Raw genomic sequence first — 23,818 nt, 5'->3', positions numbered from 1 at the left:
GGTTGTATTTTTAGTTAAATTATTAATTTATCCCTATATATTATATATAATAGTAAATGTTATAAAAAAATAAGAAAAAAAAATTATTTATCAATATAATTATATTTATATTTATATTTAAATAAATAATTATTATTTATATTATTAAACTAATTTAATGAGTTTTAATTGTCATGACATATATGAAATTAATTAAATTAGATTGAAGTATAATGAAAAACAAATATATTTATCAAATACCACTAATTTAGTAGTTTAAAAATTTTCTTCAAAATTTATTAGTTAAATATGATTTGTTATAATTAGAAGTTAAAATAAATATAATTTTTTTACGCCCGTAAAATAATATATATTAAAATTCTATCATTTATCATAATCCAAAAGTTATGTAAAAAAATTACATTTGTTTCAAAGGTAGAATAGGACCTAATCTTCAAATTACTGCTCAGGAAAAAAAAAGAAATTTAATTATTACGTAATATTTCATCTTTTTATTAAAAAAATTGTTAATAAAACTTAAATTGAAAATAAAATTAAATAATTTTTTATATTAATAAAAATTAAAAATGTTACTTCAACTCAACATCTGTTATTATCCTTGGCACTTCCCATTCGGCTCATTCAACCCATTTTCTCTCCCTCCCTCTCTAGCTCCCGGTCTCTCTGGTTCATTTGCTCATCAGGAGACAACTTCCATGGCGTTCTCTAGCTGGTTCTTTCGTCTACGCTATTGTTCGAAAATCAGCTTCAACAATCTCCACGCTTCATTCTTCCGCAACTTCAAAGCACCAGCTGGAGTGCTCGAATCAGAGAACGCAAGACGATCATTTGGATGGTCCAGCTACTTGCTTCCCATAGCAATCGCTGTCTCTTCCGGATCGTTCGCCTTTCACTTCCAAAATCAGACTTCTCTATGTGATTCATCAAATACAGATTCTCGGTCGAGGCTCTGCCATGTCTTTTCATGTTTGTTATTCTGTTTGTGTTAGTTGAAGTTAAGCTTTGCTATTAGTTTATTATTGACAAGGTAATTGAAGAAAACTAAAAGAAATTAGCTTACACGTTCACTACATATTTTCCTTGTTAGTCAAATGCTTAAATTTTATTGATCAAAATTCGTAAGTGACAAAATGTCTTCCACAGAGAGAGAGAGAGAGCTGACAATACTTTGTAGCATTTTTTAAGGGAAAGCTTAGGTTGTTTGTTTATTAACTTATGTTAATAGAGATCAAAATCAGCTACACTAATAGAAATTTCACAAGCTGTTCAGGAGTTTGAATATTTGATACGTAACAACTGATAGAAAGCTGACAAGCTAGTAGGCAGCTTCTGCAATAATAGTTTTTGAAATCCAGACTAGAGCTTCTTTTTTTTCCAGAGAGGAGAATGTTCAAAAGCTTAGAGGTAGTGTTTTTAAAGATAGAATGTAGTTTTTGTTAGAATATAAGAATAACTTCCAATATGACTGGTGAGAAAATAGATGATATATTATCCTTAAATGTGAACACTTTTAAGTTTCACTTTTTCTAATTACGCATTTTCATTTTTTAAATTAAGTTATTGCATATAAAAATATTTTTAACAAGAGGTTAAGAACTTATTTTATTGAATAAGTTCATATAAGCAGGTAAAGAGTTTATAGGCTCTAATTATGCATTTTCATTCTTTTAAATTAAGTTTTTGCATACAAATATATTTTTAATTAGAGGTTAAGAACTTATTTTATTGAATAAGTTCATATAAGCAAGTAAAGAGTTTATAGGCTCTATAAACTACCAGTTTTGCTACTTAAGCTAAGCCAGACATACTTTGGATGATCTTTTTTCCTTTACATAGTAGTTTCTGTATGGATTATGATTCATTTGTTAATTTCTATAGGGGTCTACCTATTGGGGGCAAGGGTAGCACTGAGTTTGTGGTTAAAGGCTATCACAAGGAAGTTCCAAAAGAGCTTATTCATGAGTTAAAGGCTATCTGTCAAGTAATGTATCTTGAAATCTTTGAACGATTTGGATTCACATGGAATGCCATTATTTCCTCCTATTATGATCTATGTTCACTAGAGGGATCATTAACTCATTTTTCTTTTCCAAAGTCTATCGTTAGATAAAAAGCATGTCTCAGTCTGTTGATTACTCATGGTTTAATGTTACTAATTTGTATAGGAAAACATGACAATGGATTACGATGAAAGGTACTTCCATGGAAAACCACAAAACAGCTTTCACAAAGCAGTGAACATTCCCGATGTGGTTGTTTTCCCCAGGTTAGATTGTTCTTGACCTTTGTTATCACATTCATATTTTCGTCCTTTTGGCTGGATTTGAAGACTGTGGTTTATTCTTTTAGGTCCTAAGTTCGCCAAGTGTTTATGCTTTCTGTTTTTTTTCTCTATGTAACCTATTAAATGGTATGTTATTTTACTTATTTACTACATTTTCCTAGGCTTATGCTGAAAATAAGCTAAGTTGTATTATTGCATGCAGATCTGAAGAGGAAGTTTCCGAGATTGTTAAGTGTTGCAATAAACATAAGGTCTAGATCCTTCCTCTCCATATTTTTTAGATATTCACCAATGGGCACCTTTCTTTTCTTGCTCTAAGTTTCATTGTATGGATTTCACCCCCATGGAACCATCAAATAGAAGGTTTAGATCGATCGTGGTCAATATATGCATATCAAGTTTAGGACATATCAACTGAGAAAAAATAAGTTTGATGGTCTTGGTTGAGTTGGGTACTATAGTATACTGGAAAAAAAAAAGGCAAGAGAATTTCTTAACTAAAAGTTAGCACAAAATTAAGATATGTCAATGTTTGATGATGTGTAATATCTTATTGCTTCACTTAAACCCTCATAATCTTGAGCTCTTTTCGTTTTTTTTGAAATAATAGTGGTGATGTAGGAGAAAGAAAGATTGAATACAAACTTAGAGAATTTTTATTAAGAACCAAATTTAGAGATCTCGAGCTCAATAACTAAACAATATTTCATATTTGAATAATAATCATAGATAGTTCACTTAACAATTAAGTTATGGTACCTTATTTACAGGCATCAAAATAAAAGAATTAGGAAATAGGATATCCAGGAAATAAGAAAATAGATCTTCTTGCGGTGATTCTGAGGATGGGAGGAAGTACCATTTGGTAGCATGGGACAAGATCAAAAAGCTAATGTCACAAGGAGGTTTGGGATTCAGATTGTTTGCAGAGATGAATCTGGCTTTACTGGGTAAGTAGCTATGGAAGTTCATGAAAGAAAATGGTACTCTTTAGTGGAGGGTGATAGAGACGAAGTTCAGTACTGTAGATAGAGGATGATACTTCAGAGTTTTAGCAAGACCTCTTGGGAAGGGGATGTGGAAAAAAAATATGCATGAGTAGGAGTGAGTTCCATGGTTGCATCAGATGGAGGATAGATAGGGGCGATAGAATCAGTTTTTGGTAGGATGCTTGGCTTAAAGGGGGAGCGGTCAGAGATATGTTTTGCTCAGATTTTTACTATCACGCGGCATAAGGATATACCAGTGCGTGAATCATTCAGAGATATTAGGGGAGAAGAGAGTAACATGTGAATATGTTGAAGAATCTCAATGATCAGGAGGTTAATGAGTATGAGACTCTTCCTAATACACTCTCATTCACCTCAATGAATGGGTGCAATGACTAACCAATTGGGAGCTTCAATGCCACTAGGTCAGTCAAGTCTTTATATAATTATTTGGTTAAGAATGGCACTGCAAAATCCAAGTTTCTTTTTCGGAAAATCTGGAAGGTTAATGCTCCATCCAAAGTTACTTTCTTTACGTGGGAGGTTGGTATCATGACTATTGACAAATTGATGAGAATGAGAAATATTATGATAAATGGTTGTTTTCTATACAAAAGAGAAGCGGAGTCTTGTAATCATGTCCTGTTTTGATGCCTGTTCGCGTATAAGTTATGAACTATGGCTTATGGATTACTGGGATTAGTTGGGGGACTGCTGGTTCAATAAGGGATGAGATTTGGGCTTGAAAGAGTATTAGTAGTGGGAAGAAACATGTGAATCATATTCCCCTTGCTATATTTTGGATAGTGTGAAAAGAGAGAAGCAGAAGAACTTTTGAGGAGGTGGATGATAATTTTGATAGAGTTAAGATAGAGTTATAGATAGAGTTGAAGATAGATGGTTCCGGATCATGAGTTTTTTTGTTTTCGGTCATCCTCTCTTAAGGATGTTAGAGACCTTATTGATATGCCAATGAACATGTAAATATTTTTGTACATGGGTTGATACCTCTTTGATGCTTGTGATTTATGAATTACACCATACTTTTTATTTCCAAAAGAAAAAAGAAAATAGATCTTCATATTTTGCTTTATAGTAGAACTTTCCAGAATTTAGAAAAAAAATTAAATCTTCATACTATTTTTAGTTAACATTCCAAATCGTTTACGTTTCCTTATTTGTTCTGTCTTCTATCTCCTATTATTAAAATATGCCTGTTTTAAGATCTTCCTATTCTTCATCAAGTGATCTTCCTGAGAAAGTCCTAATTTTGGTTTTTTGTTTTTCAATGCTTACTAGGTTCCTATTGTACCATATGGTGGAGCTACATCAATTGAGGGCCACACCTTATCTCCTAATGGAGGTGTTTGCCTTGACATGTCATTGATGAAAGTGCGTATTGATCTTTTTGGTTGGCGTGAGTTTTTTTCACTGATTCGACTGATGCTTTTAAATTATTAAAAAACTTGAGTTTTTGGACTTATACAATAATTAATTATAAAGCAATCTGTGTCTTGACTTACACCCCAGAGAAGGAAAAATAAGTAGAAAAAATGTTCTTGGTGTCTTCATTGGCTCTGCCAATGTTGCTAAAATCATGCAAGTTCAGTATCATGCAAATTCTACCATCTTCTTGCTAAGATAACCAGTGTGAAAAAAGAAAATGGAAAAAATGATGTGAAAAATAAACATATCGAAAATGAGCGATGTTCTTCATTGCTGATTAGATTTGAGTGGTGTCATGCTTGATGCTGCCAACTATTTAAATTCTGAAGCCTTATGTTTTTTTTCTAAATGTCAATCTCTTTATCCTAAATTCATTAATTATCTATTATTGACTTCTCTCCTCATTTCATCTTTTGGTTCGTGAAGGCCAACTACTATAATTATCTCTTATTTTCTGCTTTCTGAGTTCCTCAAATGCCTCTCTCCCTCTCTCTCTCTCTATCTATTTATCTATCTATCTATCTCTCTCTCTGTTTTATATGCTGGATGAAGTGTTTATATTGTAGAGTGTCAAAGCATTACATATTGAGGATATGGATGTGGTTGTTGAGCCTGGTGTTGGATGGATGGAGCTTAATGAATACTTGGAGCCATACGGTCTATTCTTTCCCCTTGATCCAGGTTAGGTTATGAGAGGTTCTTTTTTTAAAAAAAAAAATTAGATGTAACAAATGAATCATTTTTCTGGATGAGATTGTTCTCTCTCTTTCTCACTCTCTCACATGAAGTAAACTGATTACGTTCATTCGCAAGGCACCAAAGGGACACCACTGCTATCACAATGATTTACAATATTGGCAAATTGATCAAATCTCTATAGCATACCCTAACTATTTTGCTCTTCCCTTTGGTCAAGGGGTGACCTTCGGTCAAAACCCAAAAGGTTTTTAAATCAAAGATCCTTAATCCTAACAAAGAGGACTTGTTGTGATCCTTCACAAGCTCTGCAAGAGGTCAGAATATCTCTTTATGGCTTGGAAGATGTAATATGATATCTGGCAATTCAATCTACTTGCTTCATTTTGGCAAAAGTATCTTAGTTTACTAGTTACTACTTTGTTGTGCTAGATTTCACTTGTGGTCATAATCACTCCACGTTTTTCCCTTTCCTGGAGAATGTTCAACAATTGAGGAACTGTCTTTTCCTTTTCATTTAACAAAAAGAACATGTTAATATGCAGGACCTGGTGCAACCATTGGCGGCATGTGTGCTACACGTTGCTCTGGGTCTTTAGCTGTAAGGTAGATGTCTCTGCTTCATTAGTTGCAAGATCATGTCCATCATTCAAAATGCTATTACATGTTGGAGGAAAAATAATAGCAAAGTGGCAGGACTTTTTTCAAAGTAATTAGTTGATGGAATACATTTTTCCTCTTTTTCCCTCTTGGTTTAACATTGTTCCTCCTGTGATAATTTTCTTAATTTTTTTAACCTTAGTTGTTCTTTTATCTTCCCTTTTTCTTTTAATCTTTTCAAGCTGCAATTTCCATAATTATGTAATTTCTTTCTTTTAGAAAAACAAGAAGATGTCACCTTTATGGAGTGTTTGGTTTCCTCTAGTGATCTAATGTAAAAAGTCTGCGTGAAAATTGATTACCTTGTTTGTTTCCACTATAAAATCATGTAATCAAGCTTGTAACACGATAAAGATTAAAACTAAAACTGTAATCATGACTATAGCCTCCCAACTTTGTAATTGTTTACATCATATTGCATTTCATTACAAAATTATTAAATCCAATCAATTCTGTTGTTGGTTTCAAATAGGTAGTAGGTCAGGAAACATTTTGTGTTATGATATGGCTTTTTGTCACGCCAAATTTTGGCAAAATAACCTTTTGAAAAGGAGACGGAACTTGCATTAAGATTTGAACATCTCTTTATTTCGGTATATATCAAGAGATATATTTCAAGAGATGATATATATGATATGGTGCCGGATTGACATCTGATACTGCATATTTTCTTCTGCTTTTCTGTAGGGTGCTTTTTATCTTCATTCTCTAAGCAATTTCCTGGTTCAAATTTATGCAACTTGTTCAACATTGATGCTTTTGTTGTGCGCAAAAACTTGTCACCTATTTAGTGGACAAATAAAATTACGATATGAGAATTGAGTTTGAATTTTCAGTGGTGCTAACTTATCATGCTTATTTATTTATATAAAACCTGATTGGCATAAAAATGTATTTCCATGGTAAGAATTCCGTGAGGTTGCACTTTCATGGAAGAAACACATAACTTCGTCGTCATGGGGAAAGGTATAAGCATATTATTTCCATATGAATTGTTGAGAGAGCCATCATAGTTGGATTCATCTTCTTAAACCATCCTATGTTTCTACTTTTTCTTTCTGTTTGAAGTTATGGTTGATGCTTTTCTCTAGAGTGGTTGCCCAAATTCACTAACAGTTGGTAGTAATTGACTTTACTCGTCAGAGCTGTCTTTATATGATACTTGCATGTTCAGATCTTATTGGCTTGAATAATTTTTCTTCTACCTTTGTAGGTATGGAACCATGCGCGATAATGTCATCAGTCTCAAGGTTTGATTATTCCCTCAATGATGCATGCTTTAATTGTTAGTTATAATGATGTGATTTGTATATTGTGTTCTTTATAGGTAGTTCTTCCCAATGGAGATATTGTGAAGACAGCTTCACGTGCTAGAAAGAGTGCTGCAGGGTTTGTTCTGTCTTCAATCTAGTCACTGCCAGCTGCTTAACTTTTTGATTAAAGAAATGAAGAATAAAAAGAAGATATTTGTGAAACCCAAAATTTTTCTCAAGAAAATAAGTATTTAATGAAGCCTAAAAGTTTTTTAGTAGTTCGTATATGAGGCATCTCTTGTCTTACCTCTAAGCATGCAAGAGCATATCCTATTTGTGATTTATGGAAGAACTATGAACAGTAAAGATCCAAAGGTCTTACTTTCACATGTGATGTCAAAGTGGTAATGATTGTGATGTCATCTTACCATTTGGGTTGTTGTGGCTTTTTAGTTTCTAAAGTGCTTGCATCATCTTTGTGTGGGATACTCAAGACTGTATTTGCTCATCATTTTTGTATATAAGTTTTTTATATTGCTTTTGTCCTTTCCATTCATTTTTCTCTATCATTGTTGTACCTGTTATTGCTCAAATTTTTCCAGACATTTGGCTATTCTTGTCTCAAATTTTTTTTGCTTTCATGATGGGTGGCCATGACTTAATGTGCTTTTGCAAGTGAAAATTTTCCTCAACTAGCCTGCACAAAATCTCATTCATCTGATTTTTTTTAGATGGATATTCAGAGAAAACCTTGCTTTGAAGTTTGAAATGTGCAGGCTGTTCATTAGTTTGTTTATTGTAGGTATGATTTGACCCGTCTTATTATCGGGAGTGAAGGAACTTTGGGTGTGGTAACTGAAGTCACCTTACGCCTCCAGAAAATTCCTCAGCATTCAGTGGTATGTTAATTCCTAATTTTTCTGTCATACTTTGTTTTATTTTAGATAATTGAGGCGTGACCGGAAAACATTGGCTACTGATGTGAATAGAATCTTGTTTTTTTGGTGAGAACAAGACACTGATAGAACATGGTTCTGAGGGATTAAGTGCTTTTTATCTGACTTTTAATTTTCTTATTATGGGGAAATGGACCTTAAAGGGTCTAATCCTTGCATGAATATACAATCAAAAACCCAACATTTTGTTTTGTTCGTTCAAGTACTTCACATTTTGAATTGGGTTTAGTTAAGTATTTTGTATAACTACCCAATTAATTGTTAATTTTACTGCCATGTGAAATGCTACACTAACACAAAATAAGTACGAGGCATGTTATGCCATTGACCAAATTAGTAGTTAATATTAAAACATATTTTTTGTTACTGATGGTAAATTTGACCCAATAATTCTTCATACTTATAGTAAATAAAAGAAGATAAAACATTGGTATTTTGAACTGGTTTAGTTTTCTCGATTCAAAAAGTATAGATTATTTGGTTTAAGTTATTACCATCAGAAAATATAAAATAAATTAGTATTATTTTTGTGTACGTGACAGTAAAATTAAGGTGAACTGTTGTAACACAACTAAAAGGGAATGTAGGAAGGATAAAGCTCCTGGGTTTGATATTTTTTAACATGAGTTTGCTCTAGAAGTTTTAGCATGTGATAACGAGTGACATCGGTGCTTATTCTAAAGGCTGAGGAGGCGATAAGTATCAAGGTCCTCAAACCCGTCAACCTAGTGAGGTGTGTGTATAAATTCATTGCTAAAGTATTGGCAAAGAGAATAGCTAAGGTAATGGGAGGGTACTGAGAGAATGTCAGCATGCTGTGGAAGGAAGACAGATTCTAGATGTGGTCTTAACTGCAAATGCGATTGTGGACAAGCTGAAACATAAGAATATGAAGGGAGTTCCCTACAAGTTTGTTATGGACAAAGCCTATGGTCATGTGAACTGGGGATTCTTTAATTACATGATGGAGAGAATGAGTTTTGGGGAGAAACGGTTAGATCCTGCATTTGTAGGACCTCCTTTGCTCTTATGGTTAATGAGGGACCATAATCTTTTTTCAAAGCTAACAAAGGTCTCAGACATGGAAATCCTTTGTCTCCTCTACTGTTCATCATTGTTATGGAGGTGCCTAACAGAATGTTCTGTTGGGTTAGAGATCTTGAGATGTTCAAGGAGTTGAAGGTAAGGGATGTCGAGCATGTGGAGGAGGTGAGTGACTTATTTTTGGCTAATGACACATTGCTTTTTGTGAATCAAGTAAAAAACTTTTACTCAACTTTAGCTGTATTTAGTTAAACTTACGAGCAATATCTGGCCTCAATGTTAGTCTTGCCAAGTCCGAGTTGGTGAGACTAGGTGATGGGAGGGAGGCCAACAGATTGTCTAGTATTCTTGGTTATAAATGTGTGAACTTACTGATCAAATATTTGGGGCTCCCGTTAGGGGTAAAAAATAAGGGAGTCTCAACTTGGGACCCAGTGGTGACACATTTTGAACAATAGTTATCTCGATGGACGAAAAATCTTTTATCTAAAGGTGAAGATCTGCTAGGTTATATAAGGGAGTCTCAACTTGGGAGCCAGTGGTGGCACATTTTGAATGGAGATTATCTAGATGGAAGAGAAGTTTTGTATTTAAAGGGGAGACTTGCTTTATCAAAAGCACTATGGCCAAGATCCCCATCTATTACATGTTTTTGATGACGATCTCAGTGAGTGTGATCAAAACACTAGAATCCCTCACACAATGCAAATTTTTATGGAGAGGTTATAAGAATAAGAGAAAGTCCCATCTTTTGGCTTCGGATAAGGTCAAAATTCCAATTCATCAAGGTAAGTTGGGATTGAGATCATTGGTATAGGTTAATATAGCAATTTAGGGGAAATGACTTTTGGAGATTCATGAATGAGGATTCAGTCTTTGATGGAGGGTGATTGAGGTGAAGTTTGGTACTATAGGCAGAGGATGCCTCACTGGGATTTTGTCTAGACTCTGTAGTAACAGGATGTGGAAGAAAATCTGCATGAGTAAAGGAAGTTCTAGAACTGCACAGCCGGAGGATAGGCATTGGGAATAAGGTCAGATTATGGCATGATACCTGGTTGGAGTATAGTACTTTCAGAGCTCAATTTTCCCATATTTATGCTATTTCCAGGTATAAAGATGCTTTAATTCAGAAATCTTACCTTGGCACTATGGGGAATGGGAGTGGTTCGTAGAGGTCATGAGAAACTTCAATGATTGGAAAATTAGGAATACAAGGCCTTACTCCTCACCCTTGTTAGGATTAGGCTTGGTAGGAGCAGAGATCAACCCATCTGGAGTTTCAGTGATAAAGCAATATTCTCTGTTAGATCTTTCTACAGCCACCTGACAAGGAGAAAGGCTACAGGCAAAGACTTTCGATCAAAGTAAATTTGGAAGGTTAATGCATCAGCCACAATTGTTTTCTTTTTGCTTGGAGGCAGTTAAATGATGCTTTCTAATGTTTGACAAGCTGATGAGAAGGGGGTAAGATTCTGGTTAATGGTTGTTTTGTCTAAAAAGGATGCAGAGTCGTGCAATCATATCCTATTGTGGTGTCCCTTTTTCTATAGATTTTTGGACCCTTGCTAATGGCCTCGTGTATCAATTGGATGATGACTAGCTCTGTAAGGGAAGAAATTTGGGAATGAAGAGGAATTAGTAGTGTGAAGAAGCATGTTAACCTCATTCCCTTTGCTACTTTTTAGTGGTATAGAAAAAAGAAACATGAGAGCTTTTGAGGGCATGAAAGTAAATTTTGATCGGGTTAAAGTTAGCTAGTTTCAGACCCTAGATATTTTGATTAATGGTCATTCTCTTTACTTCTTTGAAGATCTTGGGGATCTTATTAACATTTTTGTTTGATATGTAAATATTTTGTATACGGGTTTACACCCCCTTAGTGCTTGTGAATGAATTATATACTATATTATTTTTATTTAAAAAAATATTGAATTTTTTATTTTATTATAAACAATTTTTTTCTAAACAATTCTTTATAGTACTTACCCTTCTTAATTATTTATTTTCTATCACCATGTTATATTCTAGAGTTTACTTCTTCCTATCCTGTCCTGTTAGGAACAAAATAATGTCTTATCCACAAGTTTTCCAAATAAGAAATAAAATCAATAATCCTGTGTAACTGCCCTTATTTGTGTTAGTGTTAATGTTTATTGTATAATCACTATGCAAATATGTTAAAGTAAGTGTTACGTGTGTATTAGAGTTAAAAAATCAGTTTGTTATATACAAAGAGGAACTGATGGCAGTTTAGGCAATTCTAGAAATTTGAATTTCAGTTATTTAAAAAAAAAAGAAATTTTAATTTCAGGATTAATGATTCCTCTTTGTATATATCCCCTGTTGTAGGGTAAAGACAGTCTTATGATGTAAATTTGATGTTAATGAAGAGTATGTTTCCACTCTAGAAATATTTTAAAAAAATGTTTCTAATCTAGAGATAATAACGAATTCTAATTATTTCCCTGTTTTCTAAAGATAGGGAAAGACAGAAAATCAAATGAAATGCAATTATACTTGCTGATTTTATTGTGAATCACCCCATAACGTGATCCATCAGTAGAGACCGTAACATATGCTCATAGAGGGATTTTTATTAGTCAATCTGATGATATTGCAGGTTGCAATGTGTAACTTCCCTTCAATTAAGGATGCAGCAGATGTTGCAATTGCTACTATGTTGTCTGGTATACAGGTAGGATTTTAGCTGCAAATTTAATTTGCTTGCTTAGATTTTTTTTTCCTTATATTGCTGTTCATCCTTGGTAGGTGTCAAGAGTAGAGCTATTAGATGAGGTTCAAGTAAGGGCTGTCAATCTTGCTAATGGGAAGAGCTTGCCTGAACTTCCCACTTTGATGTTTGAATTTGTTGGCACTGGTGAGATTAGGTCGCTTTTTCTGATAATGATCATTCCAAGATTTACTTTTTGTGAAAAGCATGCACTCAAATAGGATAACTTTGTTCAACCTATTGGCATATAGTCACGGAATTCTCTTTGTTGGCTGATAATGGCTAGGTCATTTTGGTACCTAATGCATTTGGCTACTTACAAACATGTGGTGATTCTTTTTTTTTGGGGCGGCGGGGGAGGGTGGGGGGCTGGAAAGGAAGGTGTTGCAGTTAATATAAAATCCAAATAAGATCCATGAAGAATTAGAAAACACTAAATAGAATTTAAAATAACGATTCAAATTGAAAAGCACTGGATATATTTAAAATAATGAATTATCTATTCATTCAATGACTAACTTTCTGGAGTAGATACATCATAACCTTTTATAGAAACATATTTTGGAAGCTTCATCTTATGAGTCACATGGCTACTGGAAATGATTGAGGCATGGCTGCTATAACAGAATCATTATGTTAGGAACCCGGGGGGGAAGATAACCCCTTTTCGTAAGGTGTATCAAGGAAGGAAGTAATAATTATCAGATATGTAATTATGTAAATTGGTAGTGTGTGGGCTGTATTTGTATGTTTCTATATGCTGGAATTTGTTATATTTTTTGGTGCTAGGTAGGATTTAAGTGGGTATTTATGTAATAATGTGGTAATTAACACACCATCATAGTATAGTTATTTCCAACTAGAAAAGCTGTTCTTATGAGTAGTTAAGTTTTATTATATAAGAATAGAGTAGCAACATAATAAGATAGACAGAAAATTATTAGTAAATTTCTTGAGTTCTTTAAACTCTAAGATTTTTGGGTCTTCTCTGAATGCGTCCATACTATTAACCAAAATCCTATAACAAGATCCTGGAGCGAGGACTACAACATTTGATATCATAGCCTGCAATTATGGTGATGATCTCTCCAACAGAGATTTGAAATTTTTCTCATGGTACCCATAGGATTGGGTAAAGTGGGGGGGGCAAGTCACAGCGAAAGAACAAACATTAACAACAAAGCTGAAAGAAATTTCTAGCAAATTTTCAAACACCGATCCAGATATTAGAGAGGGAGGAGAAGATAGTTTTCAATGGGAAGATATGATTTGTAGCCTGCTGATACTCAGAAAACAGATGAGATGTTGGTACTGGAAGCAACAATGGAGGAAGATGGAATGAGCTCACACCAGGAGTGGACAATGATGCGCTATTGTGCTGAGAGATCAAAGTCACTGCAGAGGATGCCGATTTCATGGAGGAATATGAGCACATAGATATTGATATACTTGAAAATATGAACCATCAGAAGAATTTTCCTGAGATATTGATTTACCAAACCTAGTATAACCATATGCATTGTCTTGGAATAGGTCATTATTTTTCTTGTGATGAGAATGTCCAGATATGCTCACATCCCACCTCTTAGATCAGCGTATCTTTTCCATTTATTTGGAGGGTTGGGTTTTGACTCCAAATCTAACCCTTGTGAAATTTTGCTGAAGATGGTGGCTGATCAGTTTGCTGGTGAGGAAAGAGAGGCAGGATTGGTCCCAATTGATGCAAAGGAGGTTGAGAACCCCATAGCCGATATCAATGGTCTTATCTACCCTACTACAGATGTTGAATTTTTCTACTTGTACCTTCTTGCCTTTCTACTGGATTGCATAATTCCCTGCTGCCACTTTTTGGCTGCATATCCAGTTTCCCAAGCACCTTTTTGAGGGAGTGAGTACTATTATGAGCGCATGGCTACTGGAAATGATAGACACAAGATTGCTATAACACAATTGTAATTATTTTATTAGTTATCTAATTTTATCAAATGATATGACTAGTTATTAGGATCAATGTGCAGGTAGTTCCTAGACGTGGGAATAGTTATTCCCAACCAGGGAAGTTACTATTCTTAGGAGCACTTATTTTTTCTGGTATAAGAACAAACTAGCAATCTGAACAAGATAGGTAGAGAATTACTGGTAAGTTCCTTGAGTATTTTAACTTGTAGAAGAAGTTCAAATTCTCTATCAACAAGCCTATAATGTTAATCAAAATATCATAATGAGATCCTAAAGTAGGAACCATAATACTTGTCTTCTTTGCTTATAATGACAATTAATTTATTTTATTACTGTTTATTAGAGGCTTATTCACGAGAGCAAACGCTGATTGTTCAGAAGATTGTCTCTGACCACAATGGTTCAGATTTTATTTTTGCTGAAGATCCTGAAGCTAAGAAAGAAATTTGGAAGGTATAGCAAATAGTACATTACCCAAAATACTGAAGAAAAAATCATCAGCTTTTACAGCGATAAGCAAGCATATTATACTTGAAAAGTTAGATGTATATTGAAGGAGAAAAATATGGTCAACATCGTATTCATCCAACAATAGAGTTAAATATGACTTATTTTATCATGAATCGGCAAGTTACCAATTTGCTGATAATTGTCTTAGCCTTTTAGAAACCAAGTTTCTTTCACTTAGTAAGCATGGTAGTAGAGATACTCCTTTGATCTTCTAGTCTAAAATTTCTCATCAGTCTGCTGGTTGTAAAACACAATTGGTTTTATAGAGCAAGAACTACTTAATACCTCTGCTTTTTGGAGAGAGAATTTCTTGTTTTAGACAGCAGAAGAAGAGAGATGTATTCATAATATACCTTTCATATTTAACTAATGAAATAATATATTTGGTTTATTGTAGATAAGGAAGGAGGCTCTTTGGGCTTGCTTTGCTATGGAACCCAATTTTGAGGCTATGATTTCAGTAAGTATAAATATCTGAATTTTGAAAATTTACCTTTTCCATAGTTAGCACAATTAGTTTATTTCTAGGTGCTGGTAGGCAAACCATGTTGTCTAAAATAATGCTGAGCTTTTGTTATGCAATAGGAGAGTTTTCTTCTTTTCTATGCTGCTTATTTTCATCCGCTCTTCAAAACTAGAACAGTTTCTATAAGGATTCCTACTCTTATGAGTCTTTTCTGTAGTTGGTCATTTGCTTATTTGGAATTGCATATTAATTGTTGTTGACTTTGCTTAAGTATTTTATTACTATGTCATTTCAACTTCTGGTTTCAGCAGTGAAATTTTAGAGGTTGAAATAAAGATAAGTGCGAGCATTTTGAGTGTCAGTAGCAACAAATACATTTGTCTGTATGACTTTTGAATCCTTATGTGACTCATATCATCCCGCTGGAAGGTTTCGGTAACAAATAGAATGTCCTCGATCTTGTTGTGGTCTAAAAAGGAGGAATAAAGATATGCTTGTGATGGAACTTGTTCATAGTTTTTCTCTACAAGAAACAGATTAAATGGTTGCTTTGGTCTCCTTCTGAGATTCGTGATAACAAGGGAAAGTCCCCTGCGGCAAAAACATTGAAGGTAATATTTAGGACTTGAGCTGTTTCGAGGAAATAGAAGAGGTCAGTTTAGCACACAGAGAGAAACCAGGGTGGTTTCGTGCTGCTTGTTCTTCCCAGTCGAGATGAAGGCTGACCACTGGTGGCACCTTTTGCCAGCAGTAATGGAAGTGGGGGAATGCACTTGAACTATTCTCTAGACTTGAGAGATTGTGCTGGCAAAAAAACAGAATCAGAGACATGTATATATCCGGGCAAAAAATGACCACATTGTTGGATTCATACTTCTATTGAAGTTTCACATGCATGTCACGCCTTTAAAGTGTCCTTTGGATATGTTAACGATCTAGGGCTTTGAGTAACCATCTTGGAAACAATGTTCTAGGGAAAGGTTGCACTTATGCCCAAGACTACCGAGGTTCAGGAAGCTGAGATGGGGCAGCAGGGCCTGATCGGGTCTGGGAGACTTTAAATAATCCTTTCAAAAAAGTTAGCCAATCAATTTAAATTTTAAATGTATCATCCAGCTGGGAAAACCAGGCGTCCAAGCCGATTAGCCAGCATTGATATTCAATTCTGCTGCTGCTGGCAATGATTTCCAGCATTTGGCAGAGTAAGATATCCCCTATAAAAATAATTCCTTTTTGGATGCTAGAGTTGGGGGAAGTGAATTTGCTAGAAGATCGGTGCTCACCATGACCTGAAGGATGTGTAGGGAGGAGAGACACATAAGGTGAAGCAGAACCAGGCGAGCTAAACTTCTGAGTGCTTCTCTGGAGTTTATAGCTGACTGAGGACTTGTCAATAATTGTCTCTGAGCTTTTTTTCTTCGTTTGGGGGGTGGGTTGTGGGGTTTGCGGTAACTGGATTCTGAAGGTGAGGTCTTGTCCCAGCTAAAGAGGGACGATTCTTTCAGTGTTAAATCCTTATGCATCCTTCTCTCTACTAGATACTAGCAGGCTGGTTACTATTTGCTTCATTATTTCCTTTACTGTTAGATTGTTTCGTCCTTCTCTCTAAAGAACTAGCAAGGTGGTCAATATTTGCTTTATTTTTCCAATTGGATTTTAACTTGAAAGGAAACCTTATTAACTTTTTTTTTTCCCTTTTTTCATATAACTGATTATTATTTTCTCCATCTTTTTATATGTGTCATTCAACTTTTGTTCATGGTGTGGAATGAGAAGTTCATTGTTCTCGAAATTGATTTTCTTTTGGAAATTGTATGGGAATGCTGTTAAATAGTTATAACTAACTCATGCCCTTGTAAATCCTTACTCTGCCTTTTGTCACGTCGGAGGTAGGTGCTTTTCACAATTAATACTAATACTCATATTTTATTCCACAGGATGTATGTGTTCCTTTATCTCACCTTGCAGAGCTAATATCAAGTTCCAAACAAGAGCTGGATGCATCATCACTGGTTTGGTGCGTTCAGGACACTTGCTTTTCTTTTTGTCATTGAACTGATGCTCATGCTGCATGTGCTACTTCTTTCTTCTAATAACAGCACAGTTATTGCCCATGCTGGTGATGGGAATTTTCACACTGTTATTCTATTTGATCCTAACAATGAAGAGCATCGGAAGGAAGCAGAAAGGCTGAACCAGTTTATGGTCCAAACTGCATTATCAATGGAAGGTTCGTGCTCTGTTAAGAGAATGATAACATATAACTATTTATTCTTAGACAACCTAGGATTTAAGGATTTTTCTACTGATGATGTTCGATAGTTTGGATAACTTGAACTGATGCTTGATGAAATCCTTACATGCATGAGATGCTAATGCCAAGTCATCAGAAGGTTGCTTTTGTTTAAGGTTCATCTTTTTTGTTATTTATATAATTTTAAAATCAAATATGCATCCAACTGCATAACTGAAACCTGTTCATTGTTTTTCTGGTATTTTAAATATTCAGGAACATGTACTGGTGAACATGGCGTTGGGACTGGGAAGATGAAGGTATTTGCTTTTATCTAGGATTACCTTATTTCTTGTGGGATACTTTTGAAACTTGTTTATTGGATCAGCCAGAGAAGTTGGTGCATGGCAGTTGCTTGCTGCGTTAACCTGTCATGTAGGCTTATATTCTCATGAATTGTCACTCATTCGTCAACGGCAGTTTCATTAGAATGGCAATTGGAAATATGCATTATAATGATATCATGAACCCAGGACAGTTATGAGCATATTCGGGACGCAATGTGCTTCATTGGTGCTGTTAATTTAAAAGAAACCTTTACAATGCAATAATCACCACCCCATTTTCCGGGATTAGTTTTTCAAATTTGATGATAGAGCTTTTTTATGCTTATAAACATGTTCTTTCTGCTGTGGGGTGTGATCTCCTGCATTTGCAGTATCTTGAAAAGGAGCTTGGAATTGAGGCTTTGAAGACAATGAAAAGAATAAAAACAGCTTTGGATCCCAATAATATCATGAACCCAGGAAAGCTCATTCCTCCCCATGTTTGCTTCTAGAAACACCTTGTCAAGACCTCCAGTCGGCTACCTCGGATTACAAGGTTTCTGAGAAGTTCATCAAGTTCTAAGGTTATGAGAGCTTCCTTGCAGAATTGGATCCTGTAAACTTGGTTGATTGCCAAGTTATTGGACTTCAAGGTACCGGTTTTCCCTATCTTGATTGCTTCTCTGATTTCTTAGAGGGATTTGGAATTACCGGCTGACATTCTACCGGCTTATTATGCACCCTTTTTCCCTCTATTTCCTATTTTAAATAATATTTTGAGTGAGTATGTAGTCAGTACTTCTTAATATGTGAGAACAAAACTATAAATTTACCTCCCACAAGTTCAATCATGTATTTCTCCAACATGGATTTCTTATACATTATAAATAAATTATGCCATCGAGGTGCCTGTGGACAAACATAGAATAGAGGCAGTAGAAAGATATAGATTATAATATTAATATACTAGAAGGGCCTGTTACCAAATGACAAATTATACTAGTAATCTCCTTAACCTAAGTCATGTTAGCTTAGGTTAGGTGGTGTCTGTCCTTGAAAGGGTTCAGAGTTCTAGGCTCCTTAAAACACACACAGAGGAGAGAGATGAAGTGGAGAAAGAAAACTCTAAAGTTGCTTTTTGTTTGTGGGAAAAGAAAACTCAAATTTGAGTCTGTTTAAGTTGAGAGAAGCACTATTAGACTAAAGCATGTAAGGGCATCTGTTGCTGATGAGCAGCTTTGGCTCAGTGGGACTTAATGGAAAGAGGATGTGATCTCATAGGCTCTTAGCACTAACATGCAATAATAAACTCATAGAAGAATCGAAGAGAGAAGTCAACCAAGGAAAAACAAGACGAGATAAGAGAAGGACAAATTAGGTTCTTTGATATCCCAGTTAATCCTCTAAATAGTACTTTTTACCTAAAAAAAAATCCTCCGAAAAGTTATTTTTTTTTTCTTTAGAAGAGAGATCTCTAGCATTGTTTGCTGTCCCAGCCTAAGGAAGAATCAAAAAATTTGATTCCTAAGTTGAATCCGAAATCGAGACAAGGCATTTTTGTAGGATAGTGATCCAATAATATAACAAAAAGGAGAGACCTTGAAGTCCTTTATCATGGTGGACCCTTTGTAATCCATAATGGAGTAGTACTATAAAATGTTGTTGCTTACCCCATTTTCTTCCTCAACTGGGGACCCTTCGTTCTTCATTAGAAGTTAGAAAAAATTTTGTGAAAGAGAAGGGCACGAAGCTACTCTATTTTTGCTATATCTACACTCTATAAATGTTAGCAGTTGCTCTTTTGAAATAGACGTTAGTACATAAATTGATAGGTCAATTTATGTACTAATGTCTATAGCCTTGTAACTTTGTAGATATGTATTACTTCTGTGATCAGATTCAATACCAATGAAAAGATGATAATATTCTCATATCACCATCCTTGGTGTGCCATTATTTCCTGCATTATCATCACTATTATTATTATCGTTATTATTATTATTTATACAATAATTATATAAAGATCGACCAGTCACGGGTGTTTGTTACACGTATTTTTGTCTTTAGATACAGTCATAACATCTGGTACAAACGTTTATATCCTTAAGAATATCTGAAAATTTATATAAGCTATATATATCTTTATTTGTAACTCATAAATATACCATGTTCATACAAAAAAAAGTACACTGTGAATCAAGAAAATGCTTATAAATGTTTACCCATTTTGCTAACTGCAAATTCTCTTAGGGGATGTAAAGTTGTTTTCTCATTTGGAAATAAAAGAACTTTTCAAAATAAATGTTTTTCAGTTTATGCGAGTGGCGTAGCTTATTTTATACATATACATATATGTGCATGTACACGCATATGTTGAAACATATTATACACTGAAGCATCATATGGTTTTCCAAACAAAATTGCATTATAAGAGTTGATCGATGAACAAATCTGAACTTCATCTCTAAAGTTCTTGATATGAACCTGCAGAATCCATTCAATGGGCCAGTGTGTTGTGTTCCTTATTTTTTGTTATGTGAATTTAAACATTTTTATACATTAGATAATGTTTTTAATCATAAATTCAATTATAGTATTTTTATAATTCATTTTTTAATACTCGGAAAAATAAATTGCTGAGTAATTACATCAAGTAACTAAACTGTACAAATTAAACAAAAATAAAATAAATTTTAACCAAATACAAAGTTATTTCATATCAGTAACGTGTATATCTCCAAGAACTATATATTTCAATTTGGAAATGAAGGTGGGTCGACACTCTGGTCCGGTTACACATGGAGTCGGCATCTAAACCTTCATTTTATTTTTTCTCGACTGTCATCCAATCACGAAGTTCGGGCAACGTGGAAAGGAAGTAGCCCGGAAGTGGGGCATAAAATTAGTAGCTCTACTGGCACATATTATTTACTGAACAAAACTATCCAATGGAATATTATCTGGCAAAATCTTCTTATTTTTTTATTGAATATATTAATTTGATATTAAACTAACGATAAAAACATTTTACATTTGAACAAAAGTGACGGCGTTAAACGTGACGTTTTCTTGTTATACCTCAATTTGATAACATATCGAATATAATATGTTTATATTTAGTCCAATAAAATTATCACGTACTAATTCGATACGTATGGTAAAGCAAGAAAATTTACCGTAACGGTTAAAGTTCCTCAAAGTTTGGTGCTCTTTTGGATCAATAATCACATTTTTAGGAAGGAAAAAAATTAATTAATTAGTTAATTAATTACACACGAATTTTAATTTACTTTTGTTTTAATACTCTAATTTATTTTATTGTTTAACTCTCTGATTTTTTTATTTTTTTAATACTATAATTTATGTTGATTTACTTTCTTTTTTTTTTAATATTATGGTTTTTTAATTCTTTAATACGTAATTTAATTTTTTTTTTAATATCATAATTTTCTTTATCTTTAAGAGCAACACAAACATTATAAATTTGGGAGATTTGAGAGATATAAACATTAATGATAACTAATGTGATTTTGGCAATGGATTTTTTAAAAGATTTCTCCTTAAATTGATACCAAATTATATGTCCATCTCAATTCAACTTTTGTGAAACAATATTTTTGATAATATAATTTAAAATTTGTGTTCCCAACTGGTGAACAATTCAACTCTTATGCCCAAAAAAGTAACAAAAAACACTTCTATTGCCAAAATTCAAAATAACAAGAATCAATGACCACAAAACTCAAAAGCATGTGCCACGATAGGATCCTTTACTCATAAACTAGTTCATTCAACCTTTATTCAATTAGAGGGCGCAATATCTGCGTATGTATAGATATCCCCACACCCACACGCGCAAATATATACACACACACACACACACATATATATATATATATATATATAAAAGATGAAACCAATGGCCACGAGAGCATGTGGCATAACAGTGATATATATCATCTTAGTTCATGAAAATACCCACTTTATAAAAATTAAATTATTTTTTAAATAATTATAATTATCCCAACTAAAAAATTAAAATATATTTTTCGTAATTTATTGTAATTAAATTTAATTTATTTATTATAACTTCACCGACATAAATAAATTAAAATTTTAATTTTATTTAATTAAATAGCATAAGTAAGATGATTATCAAATTTATAAGTACCACAAAATAATGAGTTATAAGTCATTTCAACAGCATCTTAATAAAAAAATACCCACTTGAAATTACCTTATAACCCCTAACACATATACCCTCAAAGTCTATAAATACCCACCACCCACCCCCCATTACCATCATCTCCAACCATCTCTAAACATACCAGAGAAAATGGGTTCCCTACCTCATGTCATCGAGGACTTCATGGGAGTTCTCCAAGTCCTAAGCGACGGCACCGTTTTAAGATCCAAAACCATCAACTTCAACATCCCAATCATCAATGACGACTCTGTCCTCTTCAAAGATATTCTTTTCGACAAAACCTATAATCTCCATCTCCGAATCTACAAACCCACTTCCCCACCTTCGTCCCGCAAGCTTCCCATCATCTTTTTCTTCCATGGCGGCGGCTTTTGTCTCGGCTCTCGCGCGTGGCCCAATTGCCACAACTGCTGTCTCCGGCTAGCCTCAGGACTAAACGCCGTCGTTTTCTCGCCCGACTACAGGTTGGCGCCGGAGCACCGGCTTCCGGCAGCCATCGACGACGCGGAGACGGCGTTGAAGTGGGTTCAAACTCAAGCTTTATTAAGCGAGGATGAAAGCGAGGGCGATGCATGGGTCAACGCTCGTGGGGTTGACTTTGACCAGGTGTTTGTATTAGGAGATTCTTCCGGGGGCAATATTGCGCACCATCTGGCGGTCCGGCTCGGTGCGGAGTCAACCGGAATTAGGCCGGTTCGTGTACGAGGTTATATATTGATGGCGCCATTTTTCGGTGGGGTGGTCAGGACCAAGTCCGAGGAAGGTCCTAGTGAGGCTCTGTTGAACTTGGAGATACTTGATAGGTACGTACATTACTGTAACTTCATTAATTGATTCACATTCATATATATATATATGTGTGTGTGTGTGTATACACAGACACAAACACGTATATGTGTGTAGTGGAAGATCTGTGATCTTTGTGTCCGGTCTGTTGTGGTAAAGTTTATAGGATATGAGAAAAGAGATTTTGAGAGTGACCTCACTATCATGGAAATTACTCATAACCAGCTTTCATTTTATTTTTATTTATTATTATTATATAATATTACATACATATATATATATATACACACACACACACACCCACATATAAGTCTATACGAATATATTTAGTATTTTTCTATTGATCTTTTTTCATGATCTCGACTTGTATGGATATGAATTGCGGTTAGAGTAACCCAAATTGATATTTTCCGGATTAATGTTACATTAATTAATTAATTGTTGCGGAATTAGGATATTAATTATGAATTAGTGGGAAAAGCATGTGGTTATGACAAGTACCACTAAATGGGGTACACATGCATGCAAGTTAACATAATCCACATAAAATTACATTAAGTTAATTGGGTCAAGAACAAAACCATGCACTAAAAGTCTAAAAACTAGGGTTTGCAAACCCTAATTGGCTTAAGAATGACAAGAAACACATACATACAAACATGTATGTATGTATGTATATATCATGGGTTATTGTCAATGAAAAAGTGTACATGCCACCTATGTAGCCTCCTGCCTTGTTCATGTCACGGTTGATTTGGAATTATTATATATTATACTCAACATAGGGTATTAGGGTTATCATGAGGTCACGAAATTAATTAATTATTGTTTTGGTTTGGGATAAGATAAAAGTATAGTAGCACATTATATGTATAATATATTATCTCTCTTGTTGTGAGCGTGTGTGTGTATATATATATGGGCACTATAAGACATCCAACATAGGGTGCCTAGAAGATTCCCAAAATTCATCCAAAAAGTTGATGAATTGACCCTTAATTTGACTATCAATTTGGTGACTACCAAATTATTTGGGGAATTAAATATAAAATCTAATTCATGAGAATCATAATTATTGTTTATAAGCAAAAACAATTAATTAAACACTTAGCTTAATTAATTATCATAATCCACTCACATATATGTGTGATTTCAGCTTAATCACACCCTTTTTAGGTCATTATAATTAAGCTGACCCACATATAAACACACAAATATATATATATTTATTAGTGCCCAATGACCTCTCTTATCTCCTACCCTATTTTT

At 34.2% G+C, this 23,818-nt stretch overlaps 2 protein-coding genes across 5 annotated transcripts in view; both read left to right on the top strand.

The window, feature by feature from the left end:
• Positions 1-592: 592 nt before the first annotated feature.
• Positions 593-18,456, top strand: LOC110806388 (FAD-linked oxidases family protein). 4 transcript variants are annotated; one of them, XR_015813820.1, is made up of 19 exons: positions 593-940; positions 1,879-1,981; positions 2,166-2,266; positions 2,487-2,535; positions 4,573-4,665; positions 5,286-5,400; positions 5,961-6,021; positions 7,289-7,325; positions 7,403-7,464; positions 8,131-8,227; positions 11,952-12,026; positions 12,101-12,209; positions 14,365-14,474; positions 14,929-14,991; positions 16,935-17,014; positions 17,097-17,227; positions 17,320-17,390; positions 17,507-17,550; positions 17,949-18,126. XR_015813820.1 is itself a non-coding variant. In XM_088208967.1 (18 exons), the coding sequence occupies exons 1-18, from the start codon at positions 696-698 to the stop codon at positions 18,066-18,068; spliced, it is 1,695 nt and encodes a 564-aa protein (XP_088065093.1). In that variant the 5' UTR covers positions 593-695; the 3' UTR covers positions 18,069-18,456. The 4 variants fall into 4 exon arrangements, 2 of the variants coding, with proteins under 2 accessions (XP_088065093.1, XP_088065094.1); XR_015813819.1 differs by having other exon boundaries at positions 17,320-17,406; XM_088208967.1 differs by lacking the exon at positions 17,320-17,390 and having other exon boundaries at positions 17,949-18,456.
• Positions 18,457-21,866: 3,410 nt separating this feature from the next.
• The window catches only part of LOC110806387 (alpha/beta-Hydrolases superfamily protein), a 2,797-nt gene continuing 845 nt past the window's right edge, over positions 21,867-23,818 (top strand). The window contains exon 1 of the mRNA XM_022031223.2: positions 21,867-22,566. Within this exon, the coding sequence (XP_021886915.2) occupies positions 21,893-22,566 (674 nt within the window). The 5' untranslated portion in view covers positions 21,867-21,892. The remainder of the gene's footprint in view (positions 22,567-23,818) is intronic.

Source organism: Carica papaya, chromosome 8 (assembly GCF_054855325.1).
Source record: "Carica papaya isolate Zhongbai chromosome 8, ASM5485532v1, whole genome shotgun sequence".
Lineage (NCBI taxonomy): Eukaryota > Viridiplantae > Streptophyta > Magnoliopsida > Brassicales > Caricaceae > Carica > Carica papaya.
The sequence above is the reverse complement of the archived record's forward strand: the minus strand, read 5'-3'. Positions and strand labels throughout refer to the sequence as shown.